The sequence below is a fragment of the Elgaria multicarinata genome, chromosome 18, assembly GCF_023053635.1.
Source record: "Elgaria multicarinata webbii isolate HBS135686 ecotype San Diego chromosome 18, rElgMul1.1.pri, whole genome shotgun sequence".
Classification (NCBI taxonomy): Eukaryota; Metazoa; Chordata; class Lepidosauria; order Squamata; family Anguidae; genus Elgaria; species Elgaria multicarinata.
Window position 1 is genome coordinate 18,505,612 of NC_086188.1, and position 18,079 is coordinate 18,523,690.

General features: G+C 44.5%; 1 protein-coding gene across 5 annotated transcripts in view; it reads right to left on the reverse strand.

Annotated features, from left to right (window-relative positions):
* The window catches only part of NF2 (NF2, moesin-ezrin-radixin like (MERLIN) tumor suppressor), a 114,692-nt gene extending 103,741 nt beyond the window's left edge, over positions 1–10,951 (reverse strand). For 3 of the 5 annotated variants that reach the window (XM_063143976.1, XM_063143978.1, XM_063143979.1), the window contains exon 1: positions 9,745–10,951. In XM_063143976.1, the coding sequence (XP_063000046.1) occupies positions 9,745–9,858 (114 nt within the window). In that variant the 5' untranslated portion in view covers positions 9,859–10,951. The remainder of the gene's footprint in view (positions 1–9,744) is intronic. The other 2 variants (XM_063143977.1, XM_063143981.1) reach the window with 1 other exon arrangement.
* Between the last annotated feature and the right edge of the window lie 7,128 nt (positions 10,952–18,079).

An 18,079-nucleotide genomic window follows, 5' to 3' on the forward strand; every position in this document is an offset into this window, starting at 1 on the left:
ACACCTCTGCAATCTCTCACTCATTCAGCTCTTTGTCCTTTGATATAGAACACACACACTTTTATTCCTCTTCCTGTGTGACCCCAAAGAAGGTCACCTGACACCCCCCCAAAATGACCGGAAAATCAATGCCTTTGTTTAACTGCTGTGCCAAGTAGTACATCGATGAGCAGTTATCTACTGACTGCTAAGATAGAGAACTAATTTCAGTACTAGCTGGCACTAAGCTCCCAAATTGGTAATGATACAAGGTTAGTCTTGATGAATTTGCCAGTTGAAAATGGTCCCCCGTTACTACTGCTTATAAAGCTTTCACTTTACTTTTAACTCAAGACCTACAAAAGCACTCGCTGCCAAGAGTATTAAGGTCAGGAAATCAACAGGGAGTATAGTGGCACCTCCACAGAATAAGAATTCAGAACTAAAAAAAGTCACAGAAAAGGTGGAGATTCTGAAAACACCTTTACACAAGTCAACTGAACACCTTCATCTATAATGCCACATACCGAAGTGGTGAACTCATGCCAAATGTGATAATGCTGAGACTTAGAAGGGCAGCTAAATAGTTGAAGGGCATGGAAAACTTTGTGAAATTATTGGCTTTAAAAAGATAGCAAATAAAAGACAGCTATGATAGGCCAAACGGCCTTGCCTTCTATATTTTGTTCCTTTATGTATATGGAAAAAAATAAATTTGCACTCCCTTTGATCTTCCCATATCAGATCCATCTGGCTGGCAACAGTGGATATAACAAGAACCTATTTTCCTTGTGTATTAAACCTGCTGTTCATTAGGACCTCAAGAGAAGGGATTATGATAATTCCACCTTCAAAGAAAGCTTTTGGTTGCAGTGTTTTGTCGTGGAAGTAGACCCTATGGACAGTTTTTAAGGGTGATTATATTTTATTTTCAATTTGTCATAATATGCTTTAGGACTCCTATTTTGCAGTGAAAAACCAAGGTTAAACATTTATAAATAAGATGATGGAAATTATTCCCTTGGCTCAAGCTACAATCCTGCATACACATTCCAAGGAGTAAGACCCACTGAATTCAACCAGTCTTACTTCTGAGTAGACATATAGAGGATTATACTGTCACTATCATCCGAATTTTACTACTATAAGCTGCCTTGATAGGTCTTCTGCCTTGAAAGGCAACCAAGAAATATTTTAAATAAAATACATAAATAAATCTGGACTGACCTATCTTCATGCACATAACCTACAGACAAGCCTTTCAAAGATGAGAGCCAGACTTGACTTTGCTGGACTAGATGGACCCTTGGTCTGATCCAACATGGGACTTCTAACGGTCTTCAAGAATGATCTAGTGGACTTTCACTTGTGATGCTATCAGAGTATTAGTTAAAATGTAGCTTTATGTTTAATTTGCCTAAAAAAATTGTTCTATTTTCTGCATACACTGTTCTGCCCAAGTCATAAACCTTTCACACAATCCTTAAACCATATCATACTCTACAGAAGCAAAATAGAAAGCAAGTCAGAAATCTGCCTGCAATAAGCAAGGTGTGCACAGATCTACGTCAGCTAAACCCATTTGTGCATACTCAGGATGCCCTACCCATCGATGGGCCCTAACTATTTTAAAAGCTCTTAAACTACAACTACATTTTGGTAAAAATTATCAGAACTACTTTGAACTAATTAAACAGGGTCAACTGTTTTTTTATATAAACTACTCCCCCCGGGTTGAAAATTGAAACCGTTTAAAAATATACAGGAGTTTAAGGGCTTTGGATGTTAAACCAACACACAAAACCAGGCTTCGATGCAATCAGAGACCTTTTTATTCTCGGCATAGAATGTAATGGAATTCGGTCTGCGTAAGACTCACCAATCCATTTTAAGCCAGCTAGTACTACTCATTTATCACCAATTAACACTGAGAAGTGTCACAGCCCTGGTCCCAAGGGCTTATGGCGTGGGGCGGGGGGGGGGGGGGAGAGAGATCAGAGGCTAGTAAAGGAGAGCAGTGAAACTTTAAGAAGTAACACATGAAAGACAAGAAGGTGTCCAGGAATGAGCATAATTGATGTACTAGCCAAAGCTTACAAATGGCACTCCGTGCTACAGAGCTCACTTGGGCCCCCAAAGTCAATGATGAATTAAGGAACTGTGTACCTGCTCTTTCAGTGGGAGTGCGCCTCTTCCAGAACAGGCACCCCATAATTCCGAAAAGAAGGAAAAACCCATAGGGGAGTAAAAAATAAGCCAAGGGCAAGGGCGGAACCAAGGAATCTTCTACAATAATGTTGTTAGCAAAAGGTTTATTAAAGTGCCAGGTGCCTACGCGTTTCGAACACGGTTGCGTTCTTCCTCGGGGCTTTATAACGTTAGTGCAGTTGTCTGCAGAAGCTGCTAGCATTATAAACTGCACTAACGTTATAAAGCCCTAAGGAAGACCGCAACCGCGTTCGAAACGCGTAGGCACCTGGCACTTCAATAAACCTTTTACTAACAATATTATAGAAGATTCCTTGGTTCCGCCCTTGCCCTTGGCTTATTTTTTACACCCCGTAATTCCCAAACAGGAGAACCACTTACCCATAGCACCTGCCTTACTGGTCCTCATTCAGCCCACCACTGCACTGGTCTAGGTCATGCACAGCCTCTCCTGATTCAGATTTAATAGAGAAACAGAGCTGGGTGTCATCAGCGTACTGGTGACACTTCACTCCCAAACCCTTATGGACCGCACCCAACAACTTCATTCATATATATATATGTGTGTGTGTGTGTGTGTGTGTGTGTGTGTGTGTGTGTGTGTGTTAAATAGCATTGGGACAAAATAGTACCTCGCTGCACCCAACAGCGTGATTTCATTTCTGTATTTCTTCAAAATGAGAATGCATTGTTTCATTTTCTTTATCTACTAGCATAAAGCCCACATTGCCATGGGCGCTAGTAGTCTGAGGGCGAAAGATACTGTCCCTTGACTCCCTCTATGTCAGTCATCTAGAAGCTAGATAGTGGTTCTTTTCCTTCAATGCAACTGAGGACTTTTCGCCATCACTTCCTCACACATAGGACATTCGCTTTTTTTGCCTTTGGCCTCAAGCCCACCTCTTCCCCGTTTTAAAACCCACCTATTCTCAGGGCTGTTTTTTTGTATTTTGTATTTGTGTTTTTAGACTGTTGATTGTTTTATTATGTTTTTCATGGTTTTAATTTTTGTGAACCGCCCAGAGAGCTTTGGCTATTGGGTGGTATAAAAAAAAGTGTTATAAACAGCGTAATTGCCAAGGACTGAGATAAAGTCGCTCATCAAAACAAACGCTAAGTTTGTTTTTTAACGGACCCCAGAACTGCTGTTTTTAAATGGATGCCATTGTTTTTATACTGTTTGTTTTTGATGGTTTTAAATTTTGTATACTTTTTAATGTTCACTGTTTTTAACTTTTGTAAACCGCCCAGAGAGCTTTGGCTATAAATGTAATAAATCAAATCAATCAATGCTACTCTCTGGACACTATCCTGCAATCAGGATTTGAACCACTGTAAGACAGTGCTACCAACTCCCAATCCACAAAACCACTGTGTAGATCAACAAAAAGTTTAGTGGGTTTAAAAAGCCATGTAGGGTCTGCTTAAATGGATGCAAGCGAATGAACCAAGCGGAATTCTTGGGGGAGTATTTATTTCATTTCTATAACGACCAATGGCTGAAGCTCTTTCCACAAGTGTGGGACAAGCACTGAAAAGGTCCTGTCTCTCTTGCCCAAAACCTGGTCAACCCTGTGACAAACCAGAAATGATGGTCTCTGAGGCCAGTCTTAAGGCTGGAGCAATTTCAAATGGATCCTTCAAATAACCTGGTCCTAATCCATTCAGGGCTTTAAAGATTCAGATGGGCACTTTAAATTGAGCCTGGAAATATAACTGATGCAAAATAGTAGTTCTATGCAGGCCTCCCCATCCAGCTGGTGCAGTTGTTCTCTTCCTGGGTCAAGCTGAAATGCTACAATATTTTAAGTACATCCAGACCCCTTAGAAATGTGGCACTCCAAGCACCCTGCTAGCAATTAGCTGTGAGAATGGAAAGAAGTGCCACGGGCAAACACGTTTGCATTTTTCTTTGTGATCTATTGGTATTTAAACGGAGCTTTTAGCATGATTTTAGAGCGAGCTTTCCCCTAATGGGTGGAAGTTATTTACTATTGTTAGAAGTTAAACTACAAACTACCTTGCAGAAATAGTTTAAGTAGTCTAATCTACTTTTCATGAAGTAGCTATGATTACCATGCAACTACATGAAAAGTAGTTGAACTACTGTCCAAGAGTGCCCCAACATTTCTGAGTGTAAAGAAACAAGATGCCAGCAGCTACCAAAGCCGGCAAGAGCAAAAAGGTGACTCTGTTATCAGAGTCCAAGGCAGATGTACCTCGAGAACAACAAAGAGTCTTGTGGCGCCTTAAAGACTAACACATTTATTCTGGCATAAACTTTCGTGGGCACTGTACACTTCATCAGATGCATGAAGAGTTATCTGCAAATTGGCAGATATGTATACACACATGCTGGAGAGTGAGGGTGGAGGGGAGACATAAACGGTGTTGTCAAAGGGAATTGAAATGCAAATCGGTACAGATGATTGCCTTGATAGTTGCCAGTGGCTGAAGAAGCAGCTCAAAGCACTGTGAATATGCTTTGAGATCACACTTAAAAGCTTATGCGAGGCCTGGAGCATAGCAGCAAATCAAATGCAGCGCTAGGCTCTTGCCTGGCTTGGCTATCCACTACCTCCTCCTCGGGCCCTTGGAGAAGGAAGCATCACGCAGCCAATTGCCTGAAACAGGAGGACTTGCAGCTGTGCGCACTTTCTTTCCAAGCAGCATGAGAAGGTGGCATTAACAGCAGTGAGTTGCCTGTGCACAAGGTGGGGGAGAAGGGGGCATGTGGGGAAGCACCTTGTTCACCTGCCCCCTTGACAGTCCTGATGGGAAAGGTAAATACCTGCCCAGTCCCTAAGATCACCCTCAGAGGCACCTATCCGTGTTCCCCTGCTGAATGACATGAGGCAGGGAGATACTAAGGAAAAGTGCCTTTTCAGTGCTGGCACCCCAGTTGTGGAATGAACTCAGAGTGGCTCTCTTAGCACCTACGTTGTGGTCCGTCAGCACCAAGTGAAATCCTTTTTATTCTCCCAGGCTTTTAGTCATTCAGTTTTTTAAAAATATGTTAATTCATTTTTCTATCTTTGCACTGCTGCTGGCTTTTATCTTGGTTTTAGTTTATTTGTTTCTTTATTATTACATTTAGATCCCGCCATTTTTCCTCTTGCAGGGAACCCTGGGTGGCTTGCGTTTCAGTCTGTTTTGAACTGATGTTTGGGGGGGGGATTATATTATCTTTTACTATGTTATTGTATTTTAAGGCTCGGAGTCTTGATTTGTGAACCACCCAGAGCACTTCGGCTGATGGGTGCTCTAGAAATGCAATAAATAAAGATACAATCGTATGCATGTTTAAACAGAAAAAAATGTAGCACTATGTAGAGTTGTAGTACTTTTTTCTGTCTAAACATGCATAGGATTGCACCCCAAATAAATAAGCAAGGTGCATTGCACCACAACTCCCCCTGGACAAGGTGCTGCTAGGTCCTTCCTCATCTTTAGAGAAGGGGATCACATCAACACAGCAGCCAGCCAAGTAGTCGTGACATGGCAGCTTTTGGTTTGCTGCTACATACACACCTACACATATTTTTTCAAAGTATCTCAAACTGTGCTCACAGTGTTTTGAGCTTCTTTACGATATTCGTTGATCTTAGCCTGAAGTCTCCCCAGGGCACTTCTAAAATGAAGAGTACCAAACTCCCTCTGCTGGTCTATAGCTCATTGAAAAGCATTCCAATGTAAAGCTGCTGAACTGGAAATTCAGTAGCAAATTTGACATAGACTTGGCCTTGACAAATCCTGAGAATTTCTTGCTCACCATAAAAATAACTTTATTTGCACTGTCGATCTGGCTATGCCTATTCATCCCCAAGTCGATCCCAACCAAACTGATTTGAGACTTGATTCGATTCTGTATTCATTTGTATGCCACATAGTCCAACGAGGCAACCTACAACTATCTCTTGTATTTCTTGGCATTGTGGACTCACTGTGTAATTTTCCCCCTTCTCTCTATACTTGGGTACATATACCTACATACTTAGATGACCATGCCAGTCATCTGATAATGTAGCTCTAACCCAGTGGTTCTCAACCTTCCTAATGCCGCGACCCTTTAATACAGCTCCTCATGTTGTGGTGACCCCCAACCATAAAATTATTTTCGTTGCTACTTCATAACTGTAATTTTGCTACTGTTATGAATCGTAATGTAAACATCTGATATGCAGGATGTATTTTCATTGTTACAAATTGAACATAATTAAAGCATAGTGATTAATCACAAAAACAAATGTAATTATATATTGTGAAATATTTATTTCTAATTACAAATAAATGACCATCGGAAATATGTGTTTTCTGATGGTCTTAGGCGACCCCTGTGAAAGGGTCGTTCGACCCCCAAAGGGGTCACGACCCACAGGTTGAGAACCGCTGCTCTAACCCATAAAAGCTTGTCACAATAAATGTCTCACAGCGTAAGGCTACACACACCTACTCAGAAGTAAGTCCAATTCAGTTCAATGGGATTTCTTCCCAGGTAAGCGTATACAAATTGAATACAGCCTCACTCCTCAAAGTACCAAAATACTACTTGTTTTCCTTGTTGGCCTTAATTTTAAAAGCTCATTCCTTCGAAACAACTACGACATGCAAACTTGCTAAGGACACCAACTGAAAGCTCACATCGTCTTACACGTCACTTCAGAATCATTGCACAGCTTTTTATAGGAGAATTTTATTTTCTAATAGCACTAATGTAAGTTTATTTAATTTACTCTTAATTTTCACAATTACTGAACTGTGCAACAATCAAACCAGCTGGCACTACTAGCTTCAAAATGAACATTGAGGCTGTGAGTAGGACAGAAAGGCTGAAAAAGCAGCCAGGCCTTGAATGTCTAATAATCAAAAATCCACCAAAATAAATGCTTTAAGAGGTTCTCCATAAATCTATCCGGGAACATTCTTTACTCTGATAATTAATCCAAGGAGAGAACTTCTAAATTAAATTCATTATTAATCTTTGGATTTCCAACTGAAAATTGTGAGTGGCCGATTTGTACACATTAGTTGTTCTACCCATAACCGTCGTTAATCTATACCCCCTCTCATAAGCATGCATTTGGGACTCTATGGGAAAGAGGTGGGGGGGGAGCAATATGGAGTGCAGAAGCAGCAGGCAGGCGATGAGTTAGAACACTGGTTCCCAAACTTTTTCAGGTCACCGCCCCCTTGGTCCCACAAACTCATGCCCAGCGCTCCCTGCCCTACCCTATAAAAATCATTATTCAGAATAGTGGTTTTCAACGACCCACCAAGGAAGATAATAACAATAAAATTCAAAACAGTAACAATTAATTGAATATTTATTAAAAATCCAATTACATTTTTTTAGTTTATTCAATTAAAGATAATTGATGAACGTGATACAGTGATACCATCTTTTCAAAGTCTGATAGTCATTTAGCAAGAATATTAGGTATCACATTTAGTATCTAGGGGAGATAGAGTACCTCACTATTCTGTAATGTGATGGATGGGCTTGATGAAGTGATACCAGTTTCCCAATGTCTGGTTTAAAGTCACTTAACATGAGTCTTAAATCACCACGTTTAGTAATCTGGAGTCAATTTCTTTGCTTGGAGAGAAGTAGGCAGACCACACTAAAACTACGTTCCACCAAATATGATGTTGGAAATGCAACCAGGAGCTTCTGAATCACTCTCCATAGTGCAGGAGAGCAATCAGAAATGTCCTCCTGGTACGGAAAAGACCACCTTGAGCGCCCCCCTGCTGCCTCTTTGCCTCTTAACGCCCCCCTATGCAATCCCACTGCCCCCAAGGGGGTAGTACCGCCCACTTTGGGAACCACTGGGTTAGAATTTAAGAAGAGCCCTGCTGGATCAGACCAAGTGTCCGTCTAATCCAGCATTCTGTTCACACAGTAGCCGACAACTTGCCAACAAGAGACCTGCAATCAAGACATGACTGCAAAAGCACCCTCCTACCCATGTTCCCCAGCAACTGGTGTATTTAGGCTTACTGCCTCTGATTACTGGAGGCAGCACATAGCCATCAGGATTAGCAATCACTGATCGGCTTCTCCTCCAGGAATTGGTCTAATCCTCTTTTAAAACCATCCAAATTGGTGGCCATCACCACATCTTGTAATAGTGAATTCCAAAATTCAACAATGCACTGTGTGTGAAGTACTTCCCTTTATGTGTCCTGAAGCTCTCACCAATTAGCTTCATGGGATGTATTATGAGCGAGAGAGAGAAATGTCTCCCTATCCACATTCTCTGTACTATGCACTATTTTGGGAACCTCTCTCATGTCTCCCCTGTTAAGCATACACACTCACACAATGCCATTTCTCCTCTCCCAGTGGCTTCTCCTGGGGCGGAAAAGGAAGGCCGCCATAGTTTAGTAGTTACACATGTACGCATTAGGCTCTTTACCATCACAAGTACACTAGCTAAAATTAATTAATTTTATTTATTTCATTTTTATACCGTCCAATAGCCGAAGCTCTCTGGGCGGTTTACAATATTTACATACCACTTCCTATTCAAAGATTTTGGAGCGATGAACAAAGAGAATGAAAGAATAAAAACATCATTCAAAATTACATTTTAAAAGAACAAGGTACAGATTGAACCACAGCCGGCCATTCTGGAAAAGCTTCTTGGAGCAATGTTTTCAGGAGGCACCGAAAACAATACGTTGGCGCCTGCCTGACCTCCAAAGGCAGGGAGTTCCAGAGCAAGGGGGCCACTACATTGAAGGCTCTTCTCCTGGTGGACGCCAACTGGACCATAGGTCCATGTGGAACCACCAGGATCCTGCCTTTAGATGACATCAGTGGCAGGGCAGGTTGGTGAGGGAGAAGGCCCTCTCTCTGGTATCCTGCTCCCAAGTTGTTTAGGGCTTTGTACACTAGTACTTAAAGCAATGGTATTCCCAGTAGTAACCTATGGCTGCAAGCGTTGGACCATAAGGAAAGCTGAGCGAAGGAAGATAGATGCTTTTGAACTGTGGTGTTGGAGGGAAATGCTGAGAGTGCCTTGGACTGCAAGAAGATCCAACCAGTCCATACTCCAGGAAATAAAGCCAGACTGCTCACTTGAGGGAATGGTATTAAAGGCAAAACTGAAGTACTTTGGCCACATAATGAGAAGACAGGATACCCTGGAGAAGAGACTGATGCTAGGGAAAGTGGAAGGCAAAAGGAAGAGGGGCCGGCCAAGGGCAAGATGGAGGGATGATATTCTGGAGGTGACAGACTTGACCTTGGGGGAGCTAGAGGTGGCGACAGCCGACAGAAAGCTCTGGCGTGGGCTGGTCCATGAAGTCACGATTTGTCAGAAGCGACTGAATGAATAAACAACAACAACACACTAGTACTATTACCTTAAACCTGGCCTGGTAGCGAAAAGACAGCCAGTGCAATTCCCTCAGCAGAGGAGTTACATGCTGAAAAGGGGCATTAATTAAGCAATTTTGAAGGCCACATACTGAACTTGAAGCTACACTAGCCACCACTAGCAACATTTAATCACAAGGACCCCAGAGAGAGCATGCACCCACAATCCTTACCTCGCAGTTGAACTCCATCTCTGCCTCCATGGTAATAATCCGCACCGTGAAGGTTTTGGGCTGCTTCCTCTTCAGAGAGCTGAAACTCATGCGAGATGCAATGGCGCCAGCCATGGCGAAAACCCAGGACAGCCAACCCAACTAACAAGGGTGCACTTGGACCTCCTCTCCCTACTCCAGGGAAAAATCCCTAGTGGGAGGGCTAGCTAAGTGGAAGTATGCAGCGTTCAGATGCAACACTGGGGGATCCAATCAGAGAAACCTAAAAGAACCATCTAGCCCCTATTAGGTCTTTCCTCGGGGGGGGGGGGAATGCTATAGGTTCCTTAGCATGTCCCCAAGTCTTGACTCCAACTTCCACAATCTGTTTGTCCTTGGCAATGGGAAAGTGTTGAGATGGAGCGGGTGGGGGGGGTGGATGTAAAATTAAAATGGGGAAAAGGACACTTCCCCTTCCAAAACTGCAGGTGCACAAAACTGCTTGGATCCAGAGGACTCGAGGTGATCTGAAGATTTTTACGGGGACAAACACAGCTTTATTCTTGAGGTGAAGTTCTGCTGGGCCCTCAAAAGCTTCGAAAGGCAGAAGTCCTGGGGAACAGAAGAGGCAGTATGGGGTGGAGATTGGGATGGGCAGCGGCCTGCTAAGAGTTCTTTGGCTGTAACGAGGCTTAGGGGACAACGGAGAAAGGGGCAGTTAAGGATTCCCAATTTTATGTGGGGAAGACTATAAAAAGCCCCTCTCAAGTTGCCTCAAACATTGGGTGGGATGGGGGTGGGTAAGCTTTGGTCTCAGAGTTTTATTTTTAAAGAGATAAATATTTTGGAGGGAGGGCGTTCAGACCCGAAAGGTGCTATTGTGCATTATTTGGGGGAGTGAAGAGGCAGCGTTTGAAACATCCTGGAGCCAAAGAGAACTAGGACTAGCAGTAATTATTATTATTATTATTATTGGCACAACTGAGAAACTCAGTATAAGGCGGGGGCGGGGTGAATGAGAAACAAGAGATGGGTGTTTTTGTTTTGTTTTCCTTTGCGGAAGATCTTGAACTCAGGACAGAGAGGCGTGATATTGGGGAGGGGGGAATTAAAAGGGAAGGAAGGGGGCGTTCAGGGAAAGGAAAGATATTGAGCCCTGGGCTGGAGGGGGCGGTATTTGGGGTGGGGAAGTTGCAAGGGAAGGAAGGAGCCTAACAGAATGCAATATACATTTGGAAGGGGGGGGTTAGAAATCCTAATTTGGGGGGTTGTTCAGGGGCCCTACTCTTGGGGGGGTTGTTCAGGAGCCCTATTATTGTGGGGGTGGGGGTTCAGGGACCCTATTCTTGTGGGGGGGGGTGTTCAGGGACCCTATTCTTGTGGGGGGTTGTTCAGAAGCCCTATTCTTGTGGGGGGGTGGGGTTCAGGGGGCCTACTCTTGTTGGGGGGTTGTTCAGGAGCCCTATTCTTGTTGGGGGATTGTTCAGGAGCCCTATTCTTGTGGGGGTGGGGGTTCAGGGACCCTATTCTTGGGGGAGTTGTTCAAGGGCCCTACTCTTGGGGGGGGTGTTCAGGAGCCCTATTCTTGTGGGGGTGGGGGTTCAAGGACCCTATTCTTGGGGGGTTGTTCAGGAGCCCTATTCTTGTGAGGGTGGGGGTTCAGGGGCCCTACTCTTGATGGGGGAGCGCTTCGTGAGGAATGGAGAGTGGGAGGGTCAAGGCTTCGGGGGTGCCCCTCCCAGGACGGGGGGGCTGCCCCACAAATGGGGGAGAGCAGGCGCCTACGTGGGCAGGCTCAGGGCGGCTGGCCGGGCTTCTTTGTTCGAGCGGAGGATTCGCCTCAGGGGCGACCGGCGTTCGCTGCTCGCCACCCCCCTCCCTGACTGAAAAAAAAGACTCTGCCCCTCACCTCAGCCATCACAGCCTAACTTGCTACTCCTTGCCCCTCTCCTCCCATTGGCTGAGAGAGAGAGAGCGCCCCTCCCCTTGAGAGGCGGGGCGTCGAGCCTTCTGAATGTCCTCCGAGGCATAGGGATTTGGAAGGGGGCAAGGCCAGAGGTACAGTTCCGGTTTCCATGTGAAGGGACGCCATTTGCGGGGCAAAGGGGAGATTATAGAAGAAGCGGACCCGCTGCACACATCTCCCCAACATTTGCGCTGTACCCTGCCCTCTGCCTCTCATAAAGGCAGGAAGATTTATAGTTCGCTTTTCTTTTTCTTTTTTTCCTTATGATTTATTTGGATCAATTGCTTTCCAACAGAACCGGAAATGTTGGTATACTTTCATTGTGCCTTTGCCCTCAGGTTGGGAAGGGGGCGGGGAAGCCTGGGATTGGTGGTTACCTGCCATTCCGCCCGAACGACTCTCCTCGCCGCCGTGGAAACCATAGAAACGAGGCGCAGAGCGGCTCCCGCCTTCGCTTTGCTCGGGAAAAAGTGAGTTGCCGGGAAAGAGAGGCCAGGCCGGGAATGAGAGGCCCTTGAGCGCCCTCGTGTGAAAGAAAGTGGGCGGGAGGAAAGAAAGAACAAAGAAAGGGAAAGGAAGGAAGAAAGAAAGATGGAGAAACAGAAAGTAAAAAAGGGAAAAGAAAAGGGGGAAGAAGAGAGAAAAGAAAGAAAGAAAGAGAAAACTTCTATATAGTATGATAAAAACTTTTTTTGTAAAAGAAATTAAAAATGATAAAACAAATAAATGAAAAATACATATAAAAACACAGCAAAATTGCAGAATAAAAGCAGCATCCTAGGCTGCTATCCTATGTTCGTGTACGTCGAAGTATGTCCTATGGAGCAATGAAGCTTACTTCTGAATAGAAATGTGGAGTTGCCCATACATTAAAGCAAATCTTCCAACTGCACAAATGCCCTGTCAGACTGCCCCGCCCCACCCCAAGCCAAACACGTTATTTCTCTTTCACAACTGGGTCACAGTTGGGAAGGGAGCCATTAAGTTTAAAGGGGGGTGTCTTTCCATTGAGCCTAAGGAACAGTTTGAGCCCAAATCTTTTAAGTTCCCAGCAACACCCCTGGTTCAAACCCCTGTAGTGATGGCCACCAGTTTGGATGGCTGGGGCATGCTGGGAGTTGTAGGCCTTTTTTCTGTCTAAATAGGTTTGTGCCCTTAAGGGGTAACCCCCCCACACACACACACACACACCAATCTTATTGGCTGTACACACTTATTCCAGAACGCTTTGCGAAGGTGTCATGGGGAGAACGTTGAGATAAGATTCTTTGCTGCTATTGAGTGGACTCACACACCTGCAGTTCTCTAAAGCTGGTTCAAGGAGATTGACCTCATTATTTCCATGGCTTGCCTGCCGCTCCTCCATGTATCATTTGCAAATGGAGCCTTTTATTGAAAGCCAGCCGGCGTTGGCTTTCCAGAGACATCTGCTCCCCCTCCACACACACACATTAAGCCTTTAAAGTAGCACCGTATCCTCCAGATTGTCACTGTGGGCCATTAATAAACTCCGAGAGTCCAAGGCATTAAAGGCTTTCATACTTCACGTCCTCAGCCTGGCCAGTGAAGTGTTGAAGGGAGAGATTGAAACCTCCTTGCCTAACCGTTTGTAACATCCTAATGACCAGGGATGAATTTCTAGACAGAGGGATTTGTGGATTCTACACTAGAAGCCAAGGTGGGGAGCCTTTTTCAGCCCCTGGGCTGAATTCCATTTCAAAGAAACTCTGTAGGGGCCAGAGAGCAGAGCAGGGGCTGTGGAGCTCCCCCACCCCTGAACACTTAGCCCCACCCAGAGACTAGACTGAGTAGGCACACAAGTCACCTGGGGGCTGTCTTCACAGTGCTGAGTTGGCACCGCTCCACCCCCAAACCCTGCAGGTTCACTGGTGCGGGATGGCAACAGGTTATGCAGACAGAGCGAGGGAACATGGGCTTTCCAAGTGGCTATTAGGGTCGCTGCCTGTCATGTTTCCCAAAACCTCCCGCCTTATTGAGAAACAATAAAGAAAGCTTTATTCAGGCTATAAACATCTCTTCCCACCTGGAGAGAGTCCAACCTCTAGGAACTTTCCTCTAGGCAAAACTATGCAAACTAAGCAAGACAACTGTCCTTTCAAGAAGAACGGAAAGCCTTTTCACAGAACGCTTTAAGGAGACTGGTACTGAAGAGAGAAGCTAGCCTTGAAGTGCCCTCCTCCTCGGAAGAATACTGATTTCCCACAGGCTGTGTGTTGTTAACATTGTCAGAGATAAGGTCTAGCGAAGGTTCATTCCCAGCTGGTGAAGAGCCCATGGGATTCACCTCCCCCACTCCCCGTATAGGCGGGTATGTTTCTGATGCCATTTCTTCGGCTTCAGAATTGATTCTGATTGATCACCTGAAACTCCTTCTCCCAACCTAAGGGGAACAGGCCTAGTCAGGACACTGCCTTCATGGCCTCCACAACCAATGGCAGGTCATCTTCCACCCGGGAACACCCGCCAGAGCAGCACCCAAGTGAGATCAGACAGGGAAGACCTCTGCTGACCTCACTCAGGTAGGGAAATTTGGGGTAAATCCCCAACTTTTCTGCTCTGCATCTTCAGCTTTGCCCCGGGGTGGCTCCAAATCGGCAATTGTGTCATATAACGGACACAGCACGGATTCGGAGCCACTCTGGAGCAAAGACAACATATAGACAAAAACCTGGTCACAGCTTTCCCTACTATTGTATTTCTATTTAAATTATAGTATAGTATTTATTTCCAAATGTGCAACTCTACTTATAAAGGAGTATATGAGGATTTAATGCAAATCTCTGTCCGCTTTTGTTTTGGCAATGCATAAGTGGCCACCCTGACCTCCCCCAGGGACAGAGCGAGATGGGCATCTCCTTTATTTATTTATTTATTTATTTATTACATTTTTATACCGCCCAATAGCCGAAGCTCTCTGGGCGGTTCACAAAAATAGACCTAAAGGCACAGGCAGGCTAATAAAGGGCGAGGCATTCCTTCAAATACTTCACTGGTTTGACCAGGCACAAGGCACTTTCCTGTGCTGCACTGTCAACATGGAGTCATCCCTCTTGCGTCAGAGTGTAAGCGGAAGGCCTCTTCTCAGAAGGTGCCAGCAAGACATGGATTTGTAAGCACTTACATTAAAAATAATTAATTTTGTTTTGTTTTTTAAAATGCCGCCCACTGAATGAAGAGCGCTTTTTAAATCAATTAATCCAATCCATTCATACATTACATTTTTTGACATTGCTGCTCAATCACTCTCCACCCCCACAATGAAGAATGCAGGAGGCAAATCTTGTTCCTACTTCGTCTTTTTACCAAACATTATTTCTCCACCAGAGTGTCGTAAGGCTCCGTGCTTGGCACTAAACCAAATATAAGTTTTCAAGCATTATCATAAAGTGCGGCCCGTCTGCATCAAAATGAATCATCTTAAAAGGTAACCTCTAAAGTGGGAGGAAATGACTTTGTGCTTTTCATTTTTCCTTCTTTACGAGGGACTGAAAGACAGGCTAGAAACTTTTTTTTAAAAAAATGCTTTGGTATAGCTTTCCCCATCATAGTCCTACAACCCATAGGTACTCCAGCAACCTCCCTCAACTGGGTGTCCTCTCAATGTGTTGGACTACAACTCCCATCATCCCCTGACAGCATGATGGGAATTGTAGTTCAACACATTGGAAGAGCTGGTTCTGGGTCACTGGAGAGCGACAAGATGATCAGGCCAGACCCTGTCCATCATGTTCTGGATCTGATTATCATCTTTGGTGAAACTGACTAGAATTTTGTTGAAATAGACATAGCATTGCACCACTCCAGGCAAGTTAAATAAAAATTAGGAATCATTATTCACGTCCAAAACAGGGCAGCAAGACTTTTAACAGGAACTGATCAATATGATCATGTTACACCACCACTCTGTGATCTGTTTCCCATCCCAATTCACAGTGCTGGCATTAACTTTGAATGCCTAAACAGTTTGGGGCAAGGTTATCTGAAGCATCGTCTCCTCCACCATATACTTGCCCGGACCCTAAGATCATCTTCAGTGGCCTCCTCCAGGTGCCCCCACCTAATGAGGTGAGAGGCAGGTAGCTGCTAAGCAGAGGTCAGCCTTTACTTTTCGGTCTTTTTATTGTTAGTCCTTTAAGTCCACAACAGGCTTTTTAGCCCTTCAGTTTTGTTTTTAAATGGGTTGTATATATAATACTGCTGCAGATTTACTTTCTGGCTTTATTCAGCTTTAAACTTTTAAAGGTTTTATATTTAATCACGTTGTCATTTTGAGTTTTAACTTTGGTGAACTGCCCAGAGGACTTTGGCTATTGGGCAGTGTAGACATTTAGGAAAGAAGAGAGAGAGAGAGAGAGAGAGAGAGAGAGAGAGAGAGAGAGAGAAATGTGGCTTTACTGTATGGTGCGTGTGCTGTGTGAGCAAAATAAAGTTTTGAACTTGCATAGTGAGTAGCGTCCCTTTAGACAGGGCCGGTGCTACCATAGAGGCCACTCAGCCTAGAGCGCCAAGCTATGAGGGGCACCAGGGCAGCACAGCATGCACACGCGTTGGCTGTGAGCCGGCCCAAGGATTCAGCTGGGCCTGGGCGGGCGAGATGGCGCCCCACGCCTGCCCAGCCGAAGCAAAGCCAGGGACGCTGGGATGGGGGTGGGGCAGCTCCATGTTTGGACTTCCAGAACGCGCCCGGAAGAGAGAGAGAGAATGTATGGGTGAATGGGGTGCATCATGGGGTCTTTGAGTGAATGCATGTGTTCATGTGTGTGTTTGTTTGGAGTGAGTGATGCTGAGTGTGTGTGCGCGTGCGTGTGTGAGTTGGGGGGGATGATTTGGAGGTGATATTCCTATTAAATAATGCATTTTAGACCCATAGATGTTCCTTTCCAATTTGTTTGCTATAATTGGCATGATGTATTTCTTGCACTTTAAAATAAATTTAGCAGTTTCAAGTTTTGTGCTTCTTGTTTTTTCCAGGAAACATATGTTCTTAAAAATCAAAGTTGGCATTTTGGGGTGGGTGGGCTGAAAGTAGCTCACCTTGCCTAGGGTGCAAAATAGTCTGGCACCAGCCCTGCCTTTAGATTGAGGACTGCCTGGGAGTCTCTGAGAGCAAAGATACGCAGGTGTTCACAGGAAACCATGGCCTCAGGAATCTATGCCTTTGGGGAGCTGGGCAACTTTCTGGAGTGGACGTTCGGCTATCCAGGGCAATTGTCCATGCTTACCTGGAAGTGGGTTCCATTGAATTAATAACAGCTGCTAACCTTGCAGTCCTATACATGCCTATTCAGGTAGAAGCCCCATTAAGTTCAACGGAGCTTACTGGTTGGTAAGCAGATTGCACCCTGAGCAAAGGAACCATCAACTTAGTGTCAAGTGACAGCTCAGATTCTGCAGTCTCATGTGAGCTTTCCCCAACCTGGAGGAATGTGTTCTACTACAACTCCCATCACCTCCAGCCAGCACCATCACTCGCTGTCCTGGATGGGGGTTATGGGAGTTGTAGTCCAACACATCCAGAGGGCACCAACTTGGAGAAAGATGCCTCATACAAACAAGACTCCTGCAAAGCGACACTAATATTTTGCGGGTTCAAGCTCTCGCTCAGAATATCTTTGTGTGGCTACCGCGCCAATCCCTCAATGTGGGTCACCTTCTATAAGAACAGAGATAATTCACTTTCTCAAGAGCTTTGTCAGAGGCAATTGAAACTCTCCTTTCCTGAGAATAGAAAATAAATCAGCCCCAGAGTGGATTTGTCAATGTCAGACTTTATTCCCCACATCCAGAAGTTCTTTCGTTCTCGTTTAAATCGAAAATGCAATTGTTGGACCTGTCTACATTTTTCAAATCTCAGTGTTCTTAACATTTCAGTCTTTGGAATGCCAGAAAACTCAACGTAGCTCACAGTAATATTACTTTGTAGGAGGCGGCACTTTAATATCAAAACAATCTTTAGATGCAAGACCTTTAAAATGATATTCAAAAGAAGGGACTTTTTAAAATGCAGATTTTGATATATTGCAGGGGGGAGCGGGATGATAAAAAAAAAATCATTCCAAAAGCATAGAATCTGGTAGTTCATCTGAAAATTGCTATATTATATTTTGAAATGGGTTGTCGGCAGGCTGTTTATGGCCTCGTCGCTTTGCTGTGTCTTGCCGTTCTCCTTGCGTTCCGTGCCCCTTTGAGCCCATTTGTGCGGAAATGCGAAAAGTGAAAATAATAGGTATGTTGGTCTTTTGCTAAGACTCTGGGGAGAAACTTAAAGTTTCCAAGCTCAAAATAAGATGCTGCTTTTGACCTTTAAAGCTCTTGCAACTAGTACAGAATGGGGCAGCTAGAACATTTGGACGTAGGCGTTCAAACCAT